Source organism: Lepus europaeus, chromosome 12 (genome assembly GCF_033115175.1).
Source record: "Lepus europaeus isolate LE1 chromosome 12, mLepTim1.pri, whole genome shotgun sequence".
In the NCBI taxonomy this organism is placed as follows: Eukaryota; Metazoa; Chordata; class Mammalia; order Lagomorpha; family Leporidae; genus Lepus; species Lepus europaeus.
In genome coordinates, this window is record NC_084838.1 from 6,331,952 (window position 1) to 6,349,041 (window position 17,090).

Below are 17,090 nucleotides of genomic sequence, written 5' to 3' on the forward strand. Positions count from 1 at the left end.
TACCTAGACAGGGAGAGATCTTCCACTTGCTGCTGCTTTCCCCAAATGCCTGCAGCAGCCAGGAGCCGGGCACTCCATCCGGTCCCCTACGTGGGTGGCAGGGACCCAGCTCTGGGGCCATCACCTGCTGCTCCCGGGGGCGCCGGACAGGAAGTGCTGGGTTGCCAGGCAGACGTCAGCCCTGTGAGGAGCGAAGAACCCAGGGGGGATTCTGTGCAGCTGAGTGCAGCAGCCCGGGGAAGCAGGTCCTGCCCGCGTCTGGTAACCTTGTCATTGCGCCAGAGACCACTCCCCGCGGTCTGTCTGTCCCCTCCCCAGTCTGGGGCGACAGTGAGCGGAGCCGCCCTGGGCCCAGGTTTGAGGGCCTCTTTCGTGGGGGACAAAGGGAGTGAACACTCAGGAGCAGAGCTGGCGGGCGACTGTGCGAGCCTTCTCCGGCCAGCCTCACCTTTGCCTGTGTGCCCAGCGCTGTCCCCGCCAGACCCTCGCCCGACCCGGTGCCGTGGGCTCACGCGTCCTGTTGGAATTTGGCTTTCCCCCGGCAGCAATGGAGTGCAGCCGCTTCCTCTCATGGGCTGCTGCTCCCTCTGGGAGGCGTGCTTGTAGCGGGCGGTCTTGGGAGACCTCCAGACCTGGACCCCGTGTCCCATGACCCCGCCCTCGGTTCTGGAAGGGTCACTCGTGCCCTGAGTGGAGGGAGGCAGGGGCCAGGCGGCAGGGACAGAGGTCAGACCCAGGCGTGTTCTGAAAGCAGGGCCACAGAACGCGTTCGGCCCGAGCCCCCGAGCCCCCACCAGAGACCCTGGCTCACGTCCATCAGCTTCGAAACAACTTTATTAGGCTGTTTGAAACGACTCCGGCGCTTTCTTAATTTGCGTTCGGAGAACTCCAGTTGTAACTACAAGATCCGCATACAACAATGATTTCCACATTGATCTCTGTCCTATGTAGGCTTCCTCTCCAGGCCACTCGGGGACAGAGGGAGCCCGCGCTGCACAGGTGGGGCGGGGCCGGCCGCCCCTCCCCCAGCGAGAGGCCCCTCCCTGCCTTGAAACTGAGAAGGGGCGAAATGAAGAGAACAGTGCAGAGGCCACCTTCCGCCTCACTGAGGCTGCTCCGTCCTGCCCCGCCCCTGAGCTCCTAAGGCCGTTGGGGGGGAGCCCGCCCCGGCCCCGCAGGACACCCTCTGCTGGGCCGGCCCCTCCCCTCCCGCCTTGCTTCTCAGGCCCGGAGGAATGCCTGGACAGCTGGGGGCAGCCGGGGGCAGCGGGCGGCCACTCCAGGGCCCCCCAGATGGTGCCCGGAGGTGCAACCGACCATGAACATAAATATGAATAAAAAAGGAACTTGAAAATGACCGGCTATTAAGTCAACAAATCTATAAAAATAGTTAGGACATAACTCTGTTCAAATAAATACAAAATAAATAGGCTCCAAGCAGTGACACGTGGCATCTGTGGAATGTGAGGCTGGTCCCACTGCAGCCCCCGGGTTGGGGGCTGCGCGGAGGCCGGGCGGCCCACTTCCGGTCTCCCGTCCGGAAGCACAGGGCTGCTTGCTTGTCCAGCTCGCCTTTCTTTCCCAACAGCTGTGACACCTCGGCCTTTTCCCCCCGGGGGCACGGACCCAGGGCAGCCGCCTGCCCTTTGTCCTAGAACGGGATCCTCAGCTGCTCTAGGGCCGCCCTGCGGGGCCGGCGCTTGGGTCTGGGCTGGGCCAGGCAGAGCGCACGCAGGGCCAGCGTGGGAGAGCTCGGCAGAGGGCGGGCACGAAAGCTAGACCCCATCCTCGGGCCCCGCATGGGTGAGCGCTGTGGCCGCAGGAGAGAAGTGGGGGCCAGGAGGCCGAGGGGGGGGGGGCGCGGAGGAGGAGGGATGGGGAGTGGGCTGGGAGCCCCTCCTCCCCAGCAACCAGCAGAAAGCGGGGAAGCCACGGGGACCGCGGCCGCCTCCAAGCGCGCCGTCCTGCAGGCACTGCAGCAAACGCCCAGATCCCGCTGACCCGTGGGCCCTGAGCAACGCCCACGGGGCTTCCCGGAATGGACGCGAGGGCCGGCCGGGGTAGTGGGACAGACCCCAGCGGCTGCCAGCTCCTCCCCGAATTCCACAGCTCGGCTCAGTCGGCGTAGTGTTGGCACATTCACAGAATGGGATGGTTCTACGGCCCGGGGCGGCGGCCCAGGACCAGCGAGTCCTTGGCCCCAGGGCTGTCACCGGGACTGCACGCCCAGGGTGATCTTCAGGTTCTCGTACACCACGTAGCTGATGCTCACGGCCGGGATCACCTTCATGAAGTTGGGGGCCAGCCCCCGGTACAGCCCGAAGGCCCCCTCTGTCCGCAGGATCTGTCTGAAGAGGCTGCTCATGGTCACCTCCGGGGCGCCCTCGATGGAGGCTGCAGGAGAGAGGCCGCCGGTCAGCTGCCTTCCGAGCCCAGCCGGCCTGCAGACGCCACGGGCCTGGCTCAGGGCTGGCCTTACCTTGCGCCTGCATCCGGGTCCTCACCAGGGCCAGGGGGTAGCTGGCCAGCTGGCCGCAGGTGCTGGATATGGTGCCACAGGCCAGGAGCACAAAGACGCCGGGGTCGGCGCTGTTCACCGCGTAGCGCTGCAGCCAGGCGTTCTTGAGCGTCTGGAGGGAGGGGGGGTGTGTGTCACCGGATCCGCATTGGAGCCGTGTCCTCATCACATGGGCGCCGCGAGGCCACTGTAACCTGATTTGCTGGGCCTGGGCCCTGGCGACCTTGGGTTTCTGCTTTCACCGGATCAGAGAGGGAGCCAGCGTGGGGCCTGACTCGTGTGGTCGGGAGCCTGCTGGGGCCACGAGAGGCCACCAAGCCCCTGGCGTGCAGACCCCAAGGACAGGCTCAGCAGAGCCGCGCTGGGCTCGCGGTAAACACAGAGTGGGAGGGGGGGCAGCCCCTGGCACCCCCAGCCCTGGGGTCGGTGGCCCTGCGCGGGCCTGGGCCTCACCTCGTAGACGGCGAGGTCGATGCCGGCGTAGGGGATGATCCCCAGCATGTTGGGGACGTAGCCTTTGTAGAAGGCGGCCACCCCCTCTCTGGCCAGGATCCTCCGGGCGCAGTCCAGCATGCCTGAGTACTGGCCGGTCTTCCGCAAGGCCATCCGGGTCTTCAGAACCTGAAGGGCAGGCCGGCGGGAAGCCTGAGTGCCACCCCACAAGCGCTGCCCACCCCCCGGGGACCCCGGGCGCCCCTCACCTCCATCGGGTAGATGCTGCTCTGGGCAATGGCCCCGGCCAGGGAGCCAGCCACGAGTCTCTCGTGGATCCTCAGAGTCTCCTGGTCACTCCCAACGAGACGCTTGATCTAGAACAGAGGCAAACAGACCCGTGGGGCCACCTGCAGACCACGGCCCCTGTGCCTGCCCCACCCTTCCGGGGAGGGGGCAGGGCGCTCTTGCTGAGACCCCGTGTCCTTGGCTCACTTCACACTGCCCAGAAACGGGAGGAACTGGTGGCAGACAGAGGTCAGGCCCAGGCCCCCTCGCCCGCTGCCGTCCCTAGGGGGTGGGCTGGCTCTGGGGTTCAGAGGCCTTGGCGCAGGGGGAGCTCTTGTGCACCCGCAGGAGACCCTCACCTGCTCGTAGGCCATGAACTTGATGGCCGACTCCGGGGCGATCTTGAGCACGTTGATGCCGTTGCCCCGCCACAGGGCCCTGGTCCCCCCCTCGCGGATCATCTGGGTGAAGCCGCCCACAATGCACATGTTGTTGCTGCGGGAGGCGTGCACCTGAGGGGGAGAGCGAGGTCAGACGGGCGCAGGGCTGTGGGGGGAGGGGGCCCCTCCCTCCTGGGTATCTGGAGACGAGCTCAGCACCCTGGGATCCAGTGGCACTAATCTGCGAGCTGAGTAGTGTCTACTGTGTGCCAACACCGTGCCAAGCACCCTTCTAAAGACCTCTCTGCCTCAAATGAAGGAGCAACCTGAGCCTCCCGTGATGGACGCAGTCCCAAAGGTGCGCAGGCGGAGAGCTCCCGGAGCCCACCCCGGGGCTGCTCCTCAGCTCTGCCACTTTCCTGGGGCCTCTGTGACAACACAGACCGCCAGGACCACCACGGGGACCTGTCTAGGCTTTACTCTAGGAGGTGCTGGGCGGTCAGAGTGCGCCACGGGAGGGAGCCAGGGCTGCGGGAGCCCACGGGGCACAGGGCCGGCCAGTCTGCAGACAGACGTCGAAGTCCAACAGAGCACCCTCATGTGGCTCCATTTCGCAACCGTGCCCCTGACATCAGCCTCGCTTATCTGTGCCCTGTGGACGTGGAACTGCATGTCTGGCCAGGGCGAGGGCCCTGCTTCCCACTGACACCTGGGTCAGGGGCGGGGCTGGACTGGCCCGTGCAGGAAGTGTGTGGGGGGGTCGACTCCTGCCACACCTGGTCTCACTGGTTTCACCAGGCCACCTTAGGCCCCTGTAATGTGACACCTGGCCTAAGTGCTCAGGTAGAACTAGATCAGCCACTCGCAAAGGTCGCTGCGGCCTGGATGCACTGGTACCTCAGAGCGGCTAGAAAGTTCCGGTCAAAGCAGGGCCTGGCTGGGGGGGGAACCAACCCACCGAAGAGCCGCCGGTGTAGCTTTCAAGCCTGGCTGCTCAGTAGTCACCTGCTGGAACCCTGACTCCGGTTTCCTTTGTCCGTAAGCGACAGCTGAGCAGGAAGGGTTGAGACCCAGGGGTTTGTTGTTGAGAAGAATCCAGTATCGAATGTTGCACTTCCTCCTCGGTGTGCGTGTGTGTGCGTGTGTGTGTGTGTGCGGCCACACTGCGCGCTAGAACGTCCCCACTACTGGGGACACTGGCCTGCACCCACACCACAGGACGAGTTCAAGTCTTCACTACTTTAGTACAGGGGTGTTTTGCTGTCTGAACACTGGCACGGCGCGGACGCGCCCCTGCCTGGCTGGTGCCCTGGCTGGCGGCTGGTCCCACGGCCCCATCATTCCCTGACTTTGTCTCAGCAGCAGCACCAGCAGTCCGGAAAGGAACAGCTGATCCAGGATGAAGAGCCTCACGGTGCTCAAGCAGACGCAGCCCAGTACAGCTTTCCCATCTGCCGTGCCGCGAGACAGAGTCCTCAGGAAAAGGCAAGAGTACGGCTTTCCCATCTGCCGTGCCGCGAGACAGAGTCCTCAGGAAAAGGCAAGAGTGTGCTCTTCAACTGATCCCTCAACCCAGAGTTCATAACCAACAGGAGGACTGTTTTTCTCCTGAACAAAACCCCTAACAAACACAAAGCCCAGAGGGGCCTCTCACCTGCATGAGCACCTTCAGCCTGTCCAGCGGGGCCGTGCAGGTCCTGGACACGGCCCCCGCCCCGCCGCCGGCCACCAGGTGCCTCCACCACATGCCGGTCTGGCGCTCCTCCACCGTGAACTCATCGGGGACCGTCAGGTTCTCACCCACGTCAAAGATCTGCCAGGAGGGCGGGCAGGGACAGAGTGAGGCCTGCTGGGCCGCCCCGGCCCCGCCCCCGCCTGCTCGGGGGGGGGGGGGGGCTGTGCCCATGGCCAGAATGCTGAGCCGGGCCAGCATGAGGCCCTGCGGCCCTCCCTCCTGTCACACGGAGGTGCAGGGCTCTTACCCCAGCTTGCGGCCTCGGCAGGCCCAGCACAGAATCTAAGGTGGGCCCAGCTGGGACAGACTGCTCCAGACCGCAGGAGGGCCCCCTCCGCCCCGCAGGGAGCTGGGTCAGCAGCCGCTGGTGGGCATCTCAGTGGGGGCCACCAGCCCGGCTGGACTGAAGGATCAGCCCCTTCAAGGGTAAAGCCCCCTGAAACCCCATGTCTGACCAGATGGCCAGGCCTTGGCAAACACGGGGGCTGCGCTGCCCATGGATGCCGACTCCCTGGGCGGCGCCATGCTGGTCAGGCCGGCTCTGCTCTGAGCCCAGTGCTGCAGGCGAGAGACCGGCCAGGGCTGGCAGGAGGGGCAAGCCAAGTGTGCCGGGGTCTCGGGGGGCGGGGCTGATGCCAATCCCATTTCTGAACAAAGATCACAGCCGGGGGGTTCAGAGGGCAGCGCCGGGCCCACGATGAGGACACCAAAAATGGTGGTGGGGGACACCTCAGAGCTCTCCATACGTGTTCTCCACAGAGCTATTTCTTCCCTGCCCCTCCCCACAGCCCTGGGAGGAAGGTCACCCCGGCCCTGGGAAGACAAGAAGCGTCCGGGGAGTGATACTTGTGGTGACCTTGGAGGACAGGCTGCTGGGGGGAGGGCGGCCGTGGCGTGGGGAGTGGGCCCGGGGCCGGGCTCACCGTGGAGTGCTTCCAGTACAGGATGATCTCGGGAATGTTCTCCACGGGGTGCAGCAGGTGGTAGTCCCGCCACTCGTTCCAGTCGATGGTCATCGTGCCGTTCTTATCCATGCTGCAAGACGGGCCACGGGTGAGGCCGTGCTCCCCGCCGTGGGCGAGCGCACAGCCAGCCGCTCGGCGCGCCCCAAGAACCCTGCTCCCGTCGGGCACAGTGGTCAGGGGGACACAGGTACTTACTAGGTGACAGGGCCCCAGAAGTGGCCCGTCCGTATTCTGACAGACAGACAAAGCAGGACGCAGAGGAGAGAGGAGAAACAACACAGATAAGTGCCCGGAGCGGACACCGCGAGGACAGCGCGAGGACAGCGGCGAGCAGGCGCAGGTGGCCGTGGCCCCGTGACCGGCCCGCTCTGGGGCCTCAGGGTCTCAGCCAGGAGAGAGGGGGTTCCCAGGCTGCTGAGTGGGGCTTCTTGGCCGCAACAGCCCGCTAGCAAGTGCCTGTCAGCAGCAGTGTTCAAGGCAAGCCCCCAGCCTGGGAGAAGGGACCCCCCCCCGTGACCCAGCCCCTCCCTCTAATTTCCGGGCCTTTCACTGACGGGAACCCCCTCCTCCCCCACACACAGTGGTCATCTCTCTCCCAGGGGACTCGTGGCTGCACAGGACAGCTGCCTGCAAAGCCCGGCGTGTCCTCACCCACAGGAAGGCCACGTGCAGTGGGACGACTGGAGGCAGTGGCGGGCGCCCCGGGGCGGTCTGAGAGCCTGCCTCGGTCACAGGCCGGCAAGCAAGGTGGAGGCCGATCAGTGCTCACCTCCTGAGGATCTTCTCCGCCTGCTGCTCTGATATCTTGACTCCCAGGTCCCGCAGGGACTGCATGATCTCCTGGGCATCGATCCGTCCTATGGTGACAAGGGCCGTGAGCCGGGGCCAGGCCGGGGCCGGGCCGGCCGGGCCGGCCGGGACCGAGGCGAGCCTCACTCACCATCATTCTTTTTGTCCAAGCTCTTAAACACCAGCCTCAGCTTCTTCTCATGGTCCTGCAGGTAATGGACAAACTCTTCAAAGTCCAGCTGCCCGTCAAGATCCTTGTCGCCAGCTTGTACGATTTTCTAGAAAACAAAAGCAAGGCTCTGTGTCTGCCTCACGCGCCAGCTTCCCGTGTCTCTCGTGCCGCTCCTTCTCCTGGACACAGCTGCGCTAATCCCCGAATGGAGGGGCCCTGGGACCCAAGATCCCTGTGTTCTCCTCCCACGGCAGCCACGGAAGCAAGTCACGTGCCAGAGCCACCACCCAGACCCCTAGCAAGGAGCTGAAGAGGCCCCAGACGAGCCCCTCGGGCAGTGGCCAGTGGCGAGGCATGGCCTGGGTCCCTCCCAGGGTCAGGTGTGCAGCTCCCCTGCGTGCTATCCCTGGTGCCTGGCCGCAGGCCCATGTTCCTGGCCAAGTGCTGGGGATGGCCCTGGATTCTGATGCCCTCAGCAGCTGTTCGTTGTGTCCTCAAAGTGGCGCCGGCCCAAGAACACCCTGGCGGCCAGGGTGAAGGTTCAGGGCACAGCCAGCCCTGCTGATGCCCGCTTGGTAGAGACCCTGCCTGCCAGGAGCCTTCAGGAAGCTGTGAGAGGGGCAGGACCCAGAGGCACAGCCAGGCCCTGGTCTCCACCGAGCCAGCTGTCCGACCAGGCCCTGACAACCAGGACAGCTGTGCCTGGTGGGAGTTCAGTGAGCCCAGGAGGCTTTGAGAGACTTTGTCCCTCAGTCCCGAGGCTGCACAACTCTGCACCCGCTGTGCTCAGACGCGGTGTTGGGTTTGGGACGCTCAGCTCCTATTCCTCTGCAAGAACTGGGCTCCACCTTAGTAGTGAGCACCTCGGCTGTGCTGCAGACCCCTAGGAGGGGGGTCCTAGGAAACAGGAGTTCAGAGAGGCTAAGGGCTCGTGCAAGGTCACACAGCCGGGCCTGTCCGCCAGCTTAGCCGCCTCCCGCAGAGCCTGCTCCACCCCGAAGCCTGGCCTTGCGAACATGGGGGACAGACCCGAGTCCAACTCAGTGACACCCAAACTAGGACCGTGAGCGTCCAGAGGACAACACTTGCAGCCTTCCAGTGCTCCCTGTCAGCAAGACATCCACTCACACCCACGAGTGTTCCTACCCGGCGGGCTTTGGAAGCCATGGACCCTCGGCTACCTTGGGCTCTGGGAGAATCACCCCCAGGTTCCTCCTGCAGTCACACCCTGGACCTCGGCAGGCTCTGTGCCTGGACAGACACCCTGTGACCTGGCAGGCTGCAAGACTAATGCATGGGATGTGGCTGGAGCCCGGGGCGGATGCTGGGACACACTGGGGTCACGTTAACCTGCCAGGCCTGTCACTGCAGACGTCCAGCAGGAGCGGGACAGAGGCTGCACCCCATTTAGGGCGGGGGTGGACACTGCCCGTGGAGCTCTCTCTCCCCAGGGGCCTTACTGGCTGCCCTGATACAGACAACCCAAGGATGTCACTGCCACTGACTTCCAACATTCTCAAAACACCTGCTCCCACCTCAAGCCACCTGGCCTCCTCTCTGTCTCCTTCTGGGGACACACCGCCTGACCCCCAACCCCCACTGCCCCAGTGAGCCCTGGGAGACAAAGATTAACCAGTGATCCCTTCCTCTGCAGCCCAGCTTCCCTCTCTTCAAAAGGTTACACCACCTGTGGCCTCCTGGCTCCATGGGGACACCCTGGGGTCTGGACAGGTGACCCTCACCCCACACCCAGGACAGCACTACCAGCTCCGGCATGGTCATCTCTACCCTGCAGCCACAGTCCCACCCCAGCAAAAGCGCTACATTCCAATATCCACCACCACCTCCCCCACGCGCCTCCCCTAGAATCCCCGATACACTCATGGGGCACGGGAAAGCAGCCATCCCATGACGCTTTGGGTCGGCCACAGCCACAGGACGACGGGAGAAACTCCCACATTTCAGACATTCTTTCCTCCCGGCAGGGGGATGGGGCGCAGCTCATCCATTCATTCAACAAACACAGACTCCATGCCCCGCCATCTCTCCCCTCCGTCCCCTCCCCGCCCCCAGACCTGCTTCCACTGGCGGTAGGTGGAGAACTCCTGGGAGGGGATAAAGACGCTGAGCTTGAAGATGGACTTCAGCTCCGTGGGCAGCCCCCTGGATTCGAAGTACTGGAACTCGGTCTGGGCCTCTCCGATGAGCGGCATGTACAGGCACAGGCAGAGCATGCTGGCGGGGGCCCAGGGCCGGGAGTTCAGCTGCTTCGGGGAGCCAAAGTGCCAGCAGCCTCGGGACCGGGGAATGCCGCCTGCCCTGGGAAACTTGCATAAGATATGCCGGGTCCCTGCTGTCATTGGCTGCTCCAGCCCTGCCCTTTTACTTAATAGAACAAAAATCCACCCCCAGTGAGTCCTGCCCGCAGCCAATGAGCAGCCCTGCAGGAGCCGGCGGCATCAGGTTGCTCAAGCGCAGGGGTGCAAAGAGCAGGAGTGACGTCACCCGGCCTGCCGTCCACTCCCGCAGAGGCAGCGCTCTGCCCCGTGGGTTGTCCGGTGCCCAAACAAACCTTCACCTCTCCAAACAGACTGCCCTGCCTGCTTTCATACGAGGTCTCCAAGTGCGTCACACAATACGGCTGTCTTCTCCCCTAGGTAAAGCATTCCCGACAAAGATCAGCGGAGGGGAGACTGAACCAATGTCCGCTGAAGACAGCATCCCTGGCGTCACGGAATGTGGCCCTCCCTGCGGGCCCATGCGTCCCACATCAGGGCTGGCGGCCTGCAGAGCCTGGTCTTCAGGGGTGGGCCTGGCTGGCTCCCGTGCCAGAGCACGCCGGCGCCCTCAGGTGCACCCATCCAGCACCAGGAACCTCTCACAGGCCTGGCGTGGAGGCAAGGGACTGACCGATGCGGGTGGGAAGAAGACCCTGCCGAGAGCCCATGGTCAGGGCCCAGGCCCAAGGGCACACTGGAATCTCAGGGCAGCAGTAGCTTCCTGGCCGGAAAGCCCCTCCACAGGGCAGCTTCTCAAATGTGATCAGTAACAGGCAACGTGGCCCCTCGGTCACACGGCTGCGGGCGTTTCTCAGTTGCAGGGCTCACGGGTTTTGCTAGCAGATGATGCCCAGGAGGCCGCACTGTCCAGCCCAGCCTCCCCACGGCTTGCTGCTGTGGCGGAAGGGACCATGGCACCAGGTGGGGCGCAGGCTTGGCCTCACTCGGATGCTCCTACAGGCATTCCACGTCTGAGTAGACATGGACTCTCTGGCCAGGGTGGGTAAAAATGGACGCTGGTCACTCGGGGATCAACGACATTAAAAGGCTCCCTCCCTTCATTAGAAAGCTTTCTGTTCGGATGGGTCTGTGGCACAGGGGTAAGCTGCAGCTGGGATGCCGCTGCCGCCACTTGGTTACCACAGCGCCAGTTTTTTTTGTTTTTTTTTTTGGACAGTGAGAGAGAGAGACAGAGAGAAAGGTCTTCCTTTCTTTGCTGTTGGTTCACCCTCCAATGCCCGCCACGCCGGCGCACCGCGCTGATCTGAAGGCAGAAGTCAGGTGCTTCTCCTGGTCTCCCATGCGGGTGCAGGGCCCAAGCACTTGGGCCATCCTCCACTGCACTCCCGGGCCATAGCAGAGAGCTGGCCTGGAAGAGGGGCAACTGGGACAGAATCCGGCGCCCCGACCGGGACTAGAACCCGGTGTGCTGGCGCTGCAGGCGGAGGATTAGCCTGTTGAGCTGCGGGCGCCGGCCAGCGCCTGGTTTGAGTCCTGGCTACTGGGCTTCCGATCTGCTTCTTTCTAAGGCGCACCCTGCGAGGCAGCAGATGATGGCTCAAGCACTGCAGTCCCTGCCGCCCACTGGGCTCCTGGCTTAGGCCCAGCACGGCCCCAGCTGTTGTAGGCATTTGGGGAGTGAACCAGCGGATGGAAGCTCTCTCTCCCTCGCTGTCAACTCTGCCTTTCAGATAAACAAATCTAACTAACTAGATGAGCTCCCAGGGAGGAGCAGAGCAAGGCGCTGGTGCTTGCACGCGGCATCACACGGCAGATTCTAAGGAGACTCGGCGGGGAGTGTCAGCAGGCCCTGGACCCTCGGAGAGGTCCGATGAGCCTCTGGATTCTCCGGGCACGCTGCCCCCAAGCCAGAATGCTGTGCTGTTTGGATGCACACCTTATCTTTCCTGCCTGGGTCCTAAAGGCAGGTACAGTCCCTGCACCCCCTGGCAGCTTCCAGATGAGTGAGTTGGCTCAGCCAGCCTCCGAGACCCCAAGGGACTCACACAGGACCCCCTCTTGATGAAGACCTGCTTTTCTGAGCATTTGTAAACAGTATCTCCAGGGAATGTTATCCAACCGAACAGGAAAATGTATTATCATTTTTTAAAAAGACTTACTTATTGGGGCCGGCGCTGTGGCGCAGCGGGTTAATGCCCTGGCCTGAAGTGCCAGCATCCCACGTGGGCGCAGGTTTGAGTCCCGGCTGCTCCACTTCCAATCCAGTTCTCTGCTATAGTCTGGGAAGGCAGTAGAGGATGGTCCAAGTGCTTGGGCCCCTGCACCCATGTGGGAGACCCAGAAAAAGCTCCCGGCTCCTGGCTTCGGATTGGCGCAGCTCCAGCCGTTGCAGCCGATTGGGGAGTGAACCATCAGATGAAAGACCTCTCTCTCTCTCTCTGCCTCTTCTCTCTCTGTGTAGCTCTGATTTTCAAATAGATAAATAAATCTTTTATAAAAAGAAAAAAGACTTATGTATTTGAAAGGCAGAGGCAAAGGTGGTAGAGGTGGGGGAGAGGTCTTCCATCCCCTGGTTTACTCTCCAAATGGCTGCAATGGCCTGAGCTGGGCTGGGCTGGTCCAAACCCAGCTTCCTCCGGGTCTCCCATGCAGGTGCAGGGGTCCAAGGACTTAGACCATCTTACACTGCTTTCTCAGACCATAGCAGAGAGCTGGATTGGAAGTGGAGCAGCCGGGACTTGAACTGGTGCCCATAGGGGATGCTGGTGCTGCAGGCAGTGGCTTTACCCGCTATGCCACAGTACCGGCCCCAGGATAATGTATTGTTATTATTTTAAAATTTTTATTTATTTTTTTTTGAGAGGTAGAGAGATAGATCCTTCCTGATGATTCATTTCCAAATGCCTGCAAGTGTCAGGGCGAGGCCAGGCCAAAGCCTAGAGCTGGAAACTCAGCTCAGGCCTCCTGGCTGCTTGAGCCATCCCTGCTGCCTCCCAGGCCCTGTGTTAGCGGGAAGCTGGAGTCAGGAGCCAGCACTGGGCATGAAACTTGGGAATTCCAACACAGGACAGGCCTCAACTGCCAGCCAAATGCCTGCCCTACTATGTTTATTTTAAAGGAAGTTATATTCATAGATAAAAAAGCCAAATCTGAGACTGTGTCTTCCTTCATTAAATCATTCATGTTTGCCTCTGGAGCTAAAATAACTCCTGTTGAAGTATCTCATTTTACTGTTGAGTACAGTCAGTCGATCCAATAAAAATGGCAAATGTCTTGGAATGTCTAAGTTCTTTAGCTTGAGATGCTCAATCCCTAATAAAGACTATTTTCCAATCATTTTGGTAAATGTATCTGTCCCCCTGAGTTTTATGATTTATTTACAAAATAATCTGAGACTTAAACACAATCCAAAATAAAAGTGAAACCTATGATCTATATTGTAAACAGAAATTATTAAAGTATTATCAAAGAAAGAGCCATTGTTTTCTAGAAAAAAAAAAAGAATGGAATCTTGATCTAACAAAGCATATCACTCTACAGAGAAAACAGTATCGGGGTCAGAGGTCAGGGAAAGTTCTGAAACATTCTACGTGTCCTTGTTGACACACTGTTTGACAATGCTAACGTCAATTCTATTCCAACATTAGTTTAAAAAGGGTTCTAACTTATTTGTATTTTGTGACTGTGACTGAGCCCCACAGATGTCTCCACCGGATAAATTAAGCTGGTGTTTGCTAATTTACTAAAACCACCATTGCATTCGGTGTCACAGGTAATTCACAAAGCCATTTTCACACAGGAATCAGGGATTCTTTCCAAATGAGGCAATCTCCGGGCGCTTGGTTTGTAGCAATTGCTCCCCCAACCCCCTACCCCACCCCCGGGGACCTGCACACTATGGGGCCTGTTTGGCTCTTGGATCATCCCCTGAATCCGAGCTGAGGGTCATGGGTGCTGGAGTAGTGGGCTGGGCCACTTGTGACACTCACGTCCACACTGGAGAGCCACTCCAAGTCCAGTTACTCTGCTTCTGCTGATGCATCCTGAGAGGCAGCAGAGGAGGCCCAAGTGCCTGGGCCCCGCCAACCACACGAGAGACCCAGCTCGAATTCTGGGACCCTGGCTGTTGTGGGCATTTGGGGGAGTGAACCAATAGAAAAAAGATCTGTTTCTCACTTTCTGTGCTGTGCTTTTCAAGTACATAAAAATAAATAAATAAATAATAACAGAATTTGAGGGGCTGGCACTGTGGTGTAGTGGGTAAAGATGCTGGTTGGGGGCTGGTGCTGTGCGTAGTGGGTGAAGCTGACGCCTGCAGTGCTGGCATCCCATATAGGTGCCGGTTCAAGTACCGGCTGCTCCACTTCCAATCCAGCTCTCTGCTATGACCTGGCAAAACAGTAGAAGATGGCCCAATGCCTTGGGCCTCTGCACCACATGTGAGACCCAGAGGAAGTTCCTGGCTCCTGGCTTCGGATTGGCGCAGCTCTGGCTGTTGCAGCCAACTGGGGAATGGACCAATGGATGGAAGATTTCTCTCTCTCTCTGCCTTTCCTTCTCTCTCTGTGTAACTCTGACTTTCAAATAGATAAATAAATCCTTTTTTAAAAAAAAGGTAGGCTGGCGCCACAGCTCAACAGGCTAATCCTCCACCTGCAGTGCCGGCACACCGGGTTCTAGTCCCGGTTGCTCCTCTTCCAGGCCAGCTCTCTGCCGTGGCCCGGGAGTGCAGTGGAGGATGGCCCAAGTCCTTGGGCCCTGCACCCCATGGGAGACCAGGAAAAAGCACCTGGTTTCTGCCTTTGGATCAGCGTGGTGCGCTGGCCACAGCACGCCGGCCGCGGCGGCCATTGGAGGGTGAACCAACAGCAAAGGAAGACTTTTCTCTCTGTCTCACTGTCCACTCTGCCTGTCAAAAAAAAAAAAAAAAAAAAAAGGTTCTGGCTAAAGTGCTGGCATCTCATATGGGTACCGGTTCCAGTCCTGGTTGCTCTACTTCCGACCCAGTTTCCTGCTAATATGCCTGGGAAAGCAGTAAAGGACAGCCTAAGTGCTTGGGACTCTGAACCCACAAGGGAGACCCTGGCTTCAGCTTGGCCCAGCCCTATCTGTTGCAGCCATTTGGGGAGTGAACCAGCGGATGGAAGATCTCTATCTCTCCTTACTTTCTCTATAACTCTGCCTTTCAAATAAATAAAGTAAATCTTAAAAATAAATAAATAAATAAAATTCTAATAAAAAAAAGAATCTGAGTGGAGCTAACAGGCCTGGAAAGCTGACCTGATTTCAGCATGGCTGGGGCTCTCGGCCAGGGCTGGGCTCCTATTACAACACCCACTTAAGTCGGCACCCCAAACTGACACTGCCGAAGATTTCGGAACACTCCATTCCCGGGGCAGAGCTCCATTTCCAAAGACACCTGTGAGCCGGACTCCGGCAGTTAGAGTAAGCAATGCCTCATGATGGGAGGTGGCAGGTATGTGGGAAAGGTGTAACTTGAACAAGTTTAGCTTTAGCTAAAAGCAACACAAAGCCCTGTCTGACCATGGACATGAGCAGCACCTTTAGGAAGAAGCAAAGCTGGGCTCAGGCTGCATTCCTGCCATTTCACACCGGTTCACAGCCCCCGGGCTCCGGGATGTGCTGCAGGGTGCTGACCCACACCAACGTCTCCTCCCCTCTCAACAGCCTTTTCTGTGAGGAGACCGTGGAAACCGGGACGGCCCCAGATCTCTCAGAACGCAGCGGCATCAGATTTCATCTCATCTGTAAAGCAAGCAGTTCCTCTCATGACCATCACCTGCCAACTGGCCAAGGCCACCGTGAGCTTTCCTTGTTCTGCCACTCTGACACATGCCAAAAAACCCCAGGCAGGTGCTTCCTGGGACGGCTGGGATGCCACGAAACCGTGAGTAAGAACGGGGCAGGTATAGTGCCTTTGGGGGTGTAGCATTAGGTCAGAAATCTCCCCTCCCTCTGCATGACTCAGGCCAAGCCTGCAATACTGTGAAAGAGCCTCACCAGCATCCGGCCGTGCAGGCCCCGCCCACCCTGCAGCTCTCCCACCTCATTTGCTGCTGCGGCCACGGTGTCATTTGATAGTCAGGTTGCCATGACAGCCCAGTGTAGCCGGTTTCCAATGAAAGCTGCCTGCACTTGGTAATCGCACACACAATGAGCAAAATTCTCTGAGCTTCTAAGAAGACAGCCCTCTGGGATCTGAAAGCTTGCTGGCGGCCAAGGGCGCCTCCCACTCCAGGGTAATGGCTGTCCATTCCAACGGCAGATTAGCTGTAGGACGATACAGGGGAAACTGGCCGGGTTCCTAGAATCAAGGTTCACAGGAACCTGACTCACCAGCAGACATATTTACACGGGGGAGGTGAGAACAAAACAGAGTAGGGGTTCCGGGACACAGAAAAGCCTGCGAGCCGGGGTACACTTCTCTGCAGAGTGGAGATGGGGCCTCAGACGCCCTCCGCCCTCCCAGCCAGCGCCTGTCCTGCCTGGGGCTATCTGTGCCCAGAGGTGCTTTCTCTCCCGTTTCAGACTGGGCTTGGGCCCCACCTCCCTGCAGGGAGCAGAGCCAGAGCCGCCCATGGGGCTCTGCAGTCTGCAGGCCAGGCGCTCAGCTGCTGAGAACATAAAGTCCTAGCGAGGCGACCTCGGGCGGGGAGCTGGCAAGAGTGCAGGCTGAGGCTGGGAAATAGGGCAGTTAATTATTAAAGGGTCCAGGGCATCAGGCAAGAGTGTGCCCGGGAAAGGTCCCCACAGAGCTGCCCATCTCACCCGGCCCCAGCCCCTCAACCAGAGAGGCCCACCAGAAGGCCTAGGACTCTCCCAGGACTGCAAAAGCTCCTGTCTAGCAGCAAAAGAAAGCGAGTGTTTATTTCTTAAATGCACAGCACATTCACATCAGCCAGCTGCAATGTGCCGGGCACGGAGCATCTCCTTCCCTTCTCCCACTGACGCTGACCCTGAGGAAGGAGAAAGGGCTCAAAATAAGCACAGCTCAGAGGTGAACAAGGCCACTCCCACCGCAGGGGGAGAGACCCAGCCAAATGACAATCTCCGCTCCGCCCCTCAGCACTCAGCGAGTCCCATCAGAAACTGCTTTCTTCAGGAAACCAAGGTAGTACAGGGCAAAGCACCGGGCAGACCTGGGTTTAATTTCAGCTCTAGGACTCCTTAATTGCTCAACCCCAGGCAAATCATTTGTCCCTCTGCACCTTACTTTCTTGCTCTGTAAAACGGGAGGTCATCACTCACCTTGGCTCCCACGAGGGTCAGAGGTGACAGCCACACTCAGGGCTGGGGGAGGGTCACCTTCGGGCTGCACCTCCCCTCCCCCACCAGGCACTGTGGTCAACTGTCAAGGCTGCGTCTCCTGCCCCTTGGCTGGTCCTCCCTGCACTGTACAGATAAGCTAAGGCACGCTTTACTGGCTTGTCCCTTAGTTTCCAATGGCTTTCTGTGACCACACCAACAAACCCCACAGCCAACCCACTGAATCAGCCCTCCTGCCCTCCGCGGCCAGCCCCGCAGGGGTGGTCATTAGAGCGGGCGTGTCG

General features: G+C 60.0%; 1 protein-coding gene across 3 annotated transcripts in view; it reads right to left on the reverse strand.

Annotated features, from left to right (window-relative positions):
- Positions 1-816: 816 nt before the first annotated feature.
- The window catches only part of SLC25A25 (solute carrier family 25 member 25), a 39,606-nt gene continuing 23,332 nt past the window's right edge, over positions 817-17,090 (reverse strand). For 2 of the 3 annotated variants that reach the window (XM_062207477.1, XM_062207478.1), the window contains exons 2-10: positions 7,259-7,385; positions 7,088-7,175; positions 6,277-6,388; positions 5,273-5,431; positions 3,598-3,750; positions 3,220-3,327; positions 2,972-3,139; positions 2,480-2,630; positions 817-2,394 (exon numbers count right to left, since the gene is read on the reverse strand). In XM_062207477.1, the coding sequence (XP_062063461.1) occupies positions 2,210-2,394; positions 2,480-2,630; positions 2,972-3,139; positions 3,220-3,327; positions 3,598-3,750; positions 5,273-5,431; positions 6,277-6,388; positions 7,088-7,175; positions 7,259-7,385 (1,251 nt within the window). In that variant the 3' untranslated portion in view covers positions 817-2,209. Of the gene's footprint in view, positions 2,395-2,479; positions 2,631-2,971; positions 3,140-3,219; positions 3,328-3,597; positions 3,751-5,272; positions 5,432-6,276; positions 6,389-7,087; positions 7,176-7,258; positions 7,386-9,354; positions 9,637-17,090 lie in introns of those variants that run through there. The other variant, XM_062207476.1, reaches the window with a different exon arrangement.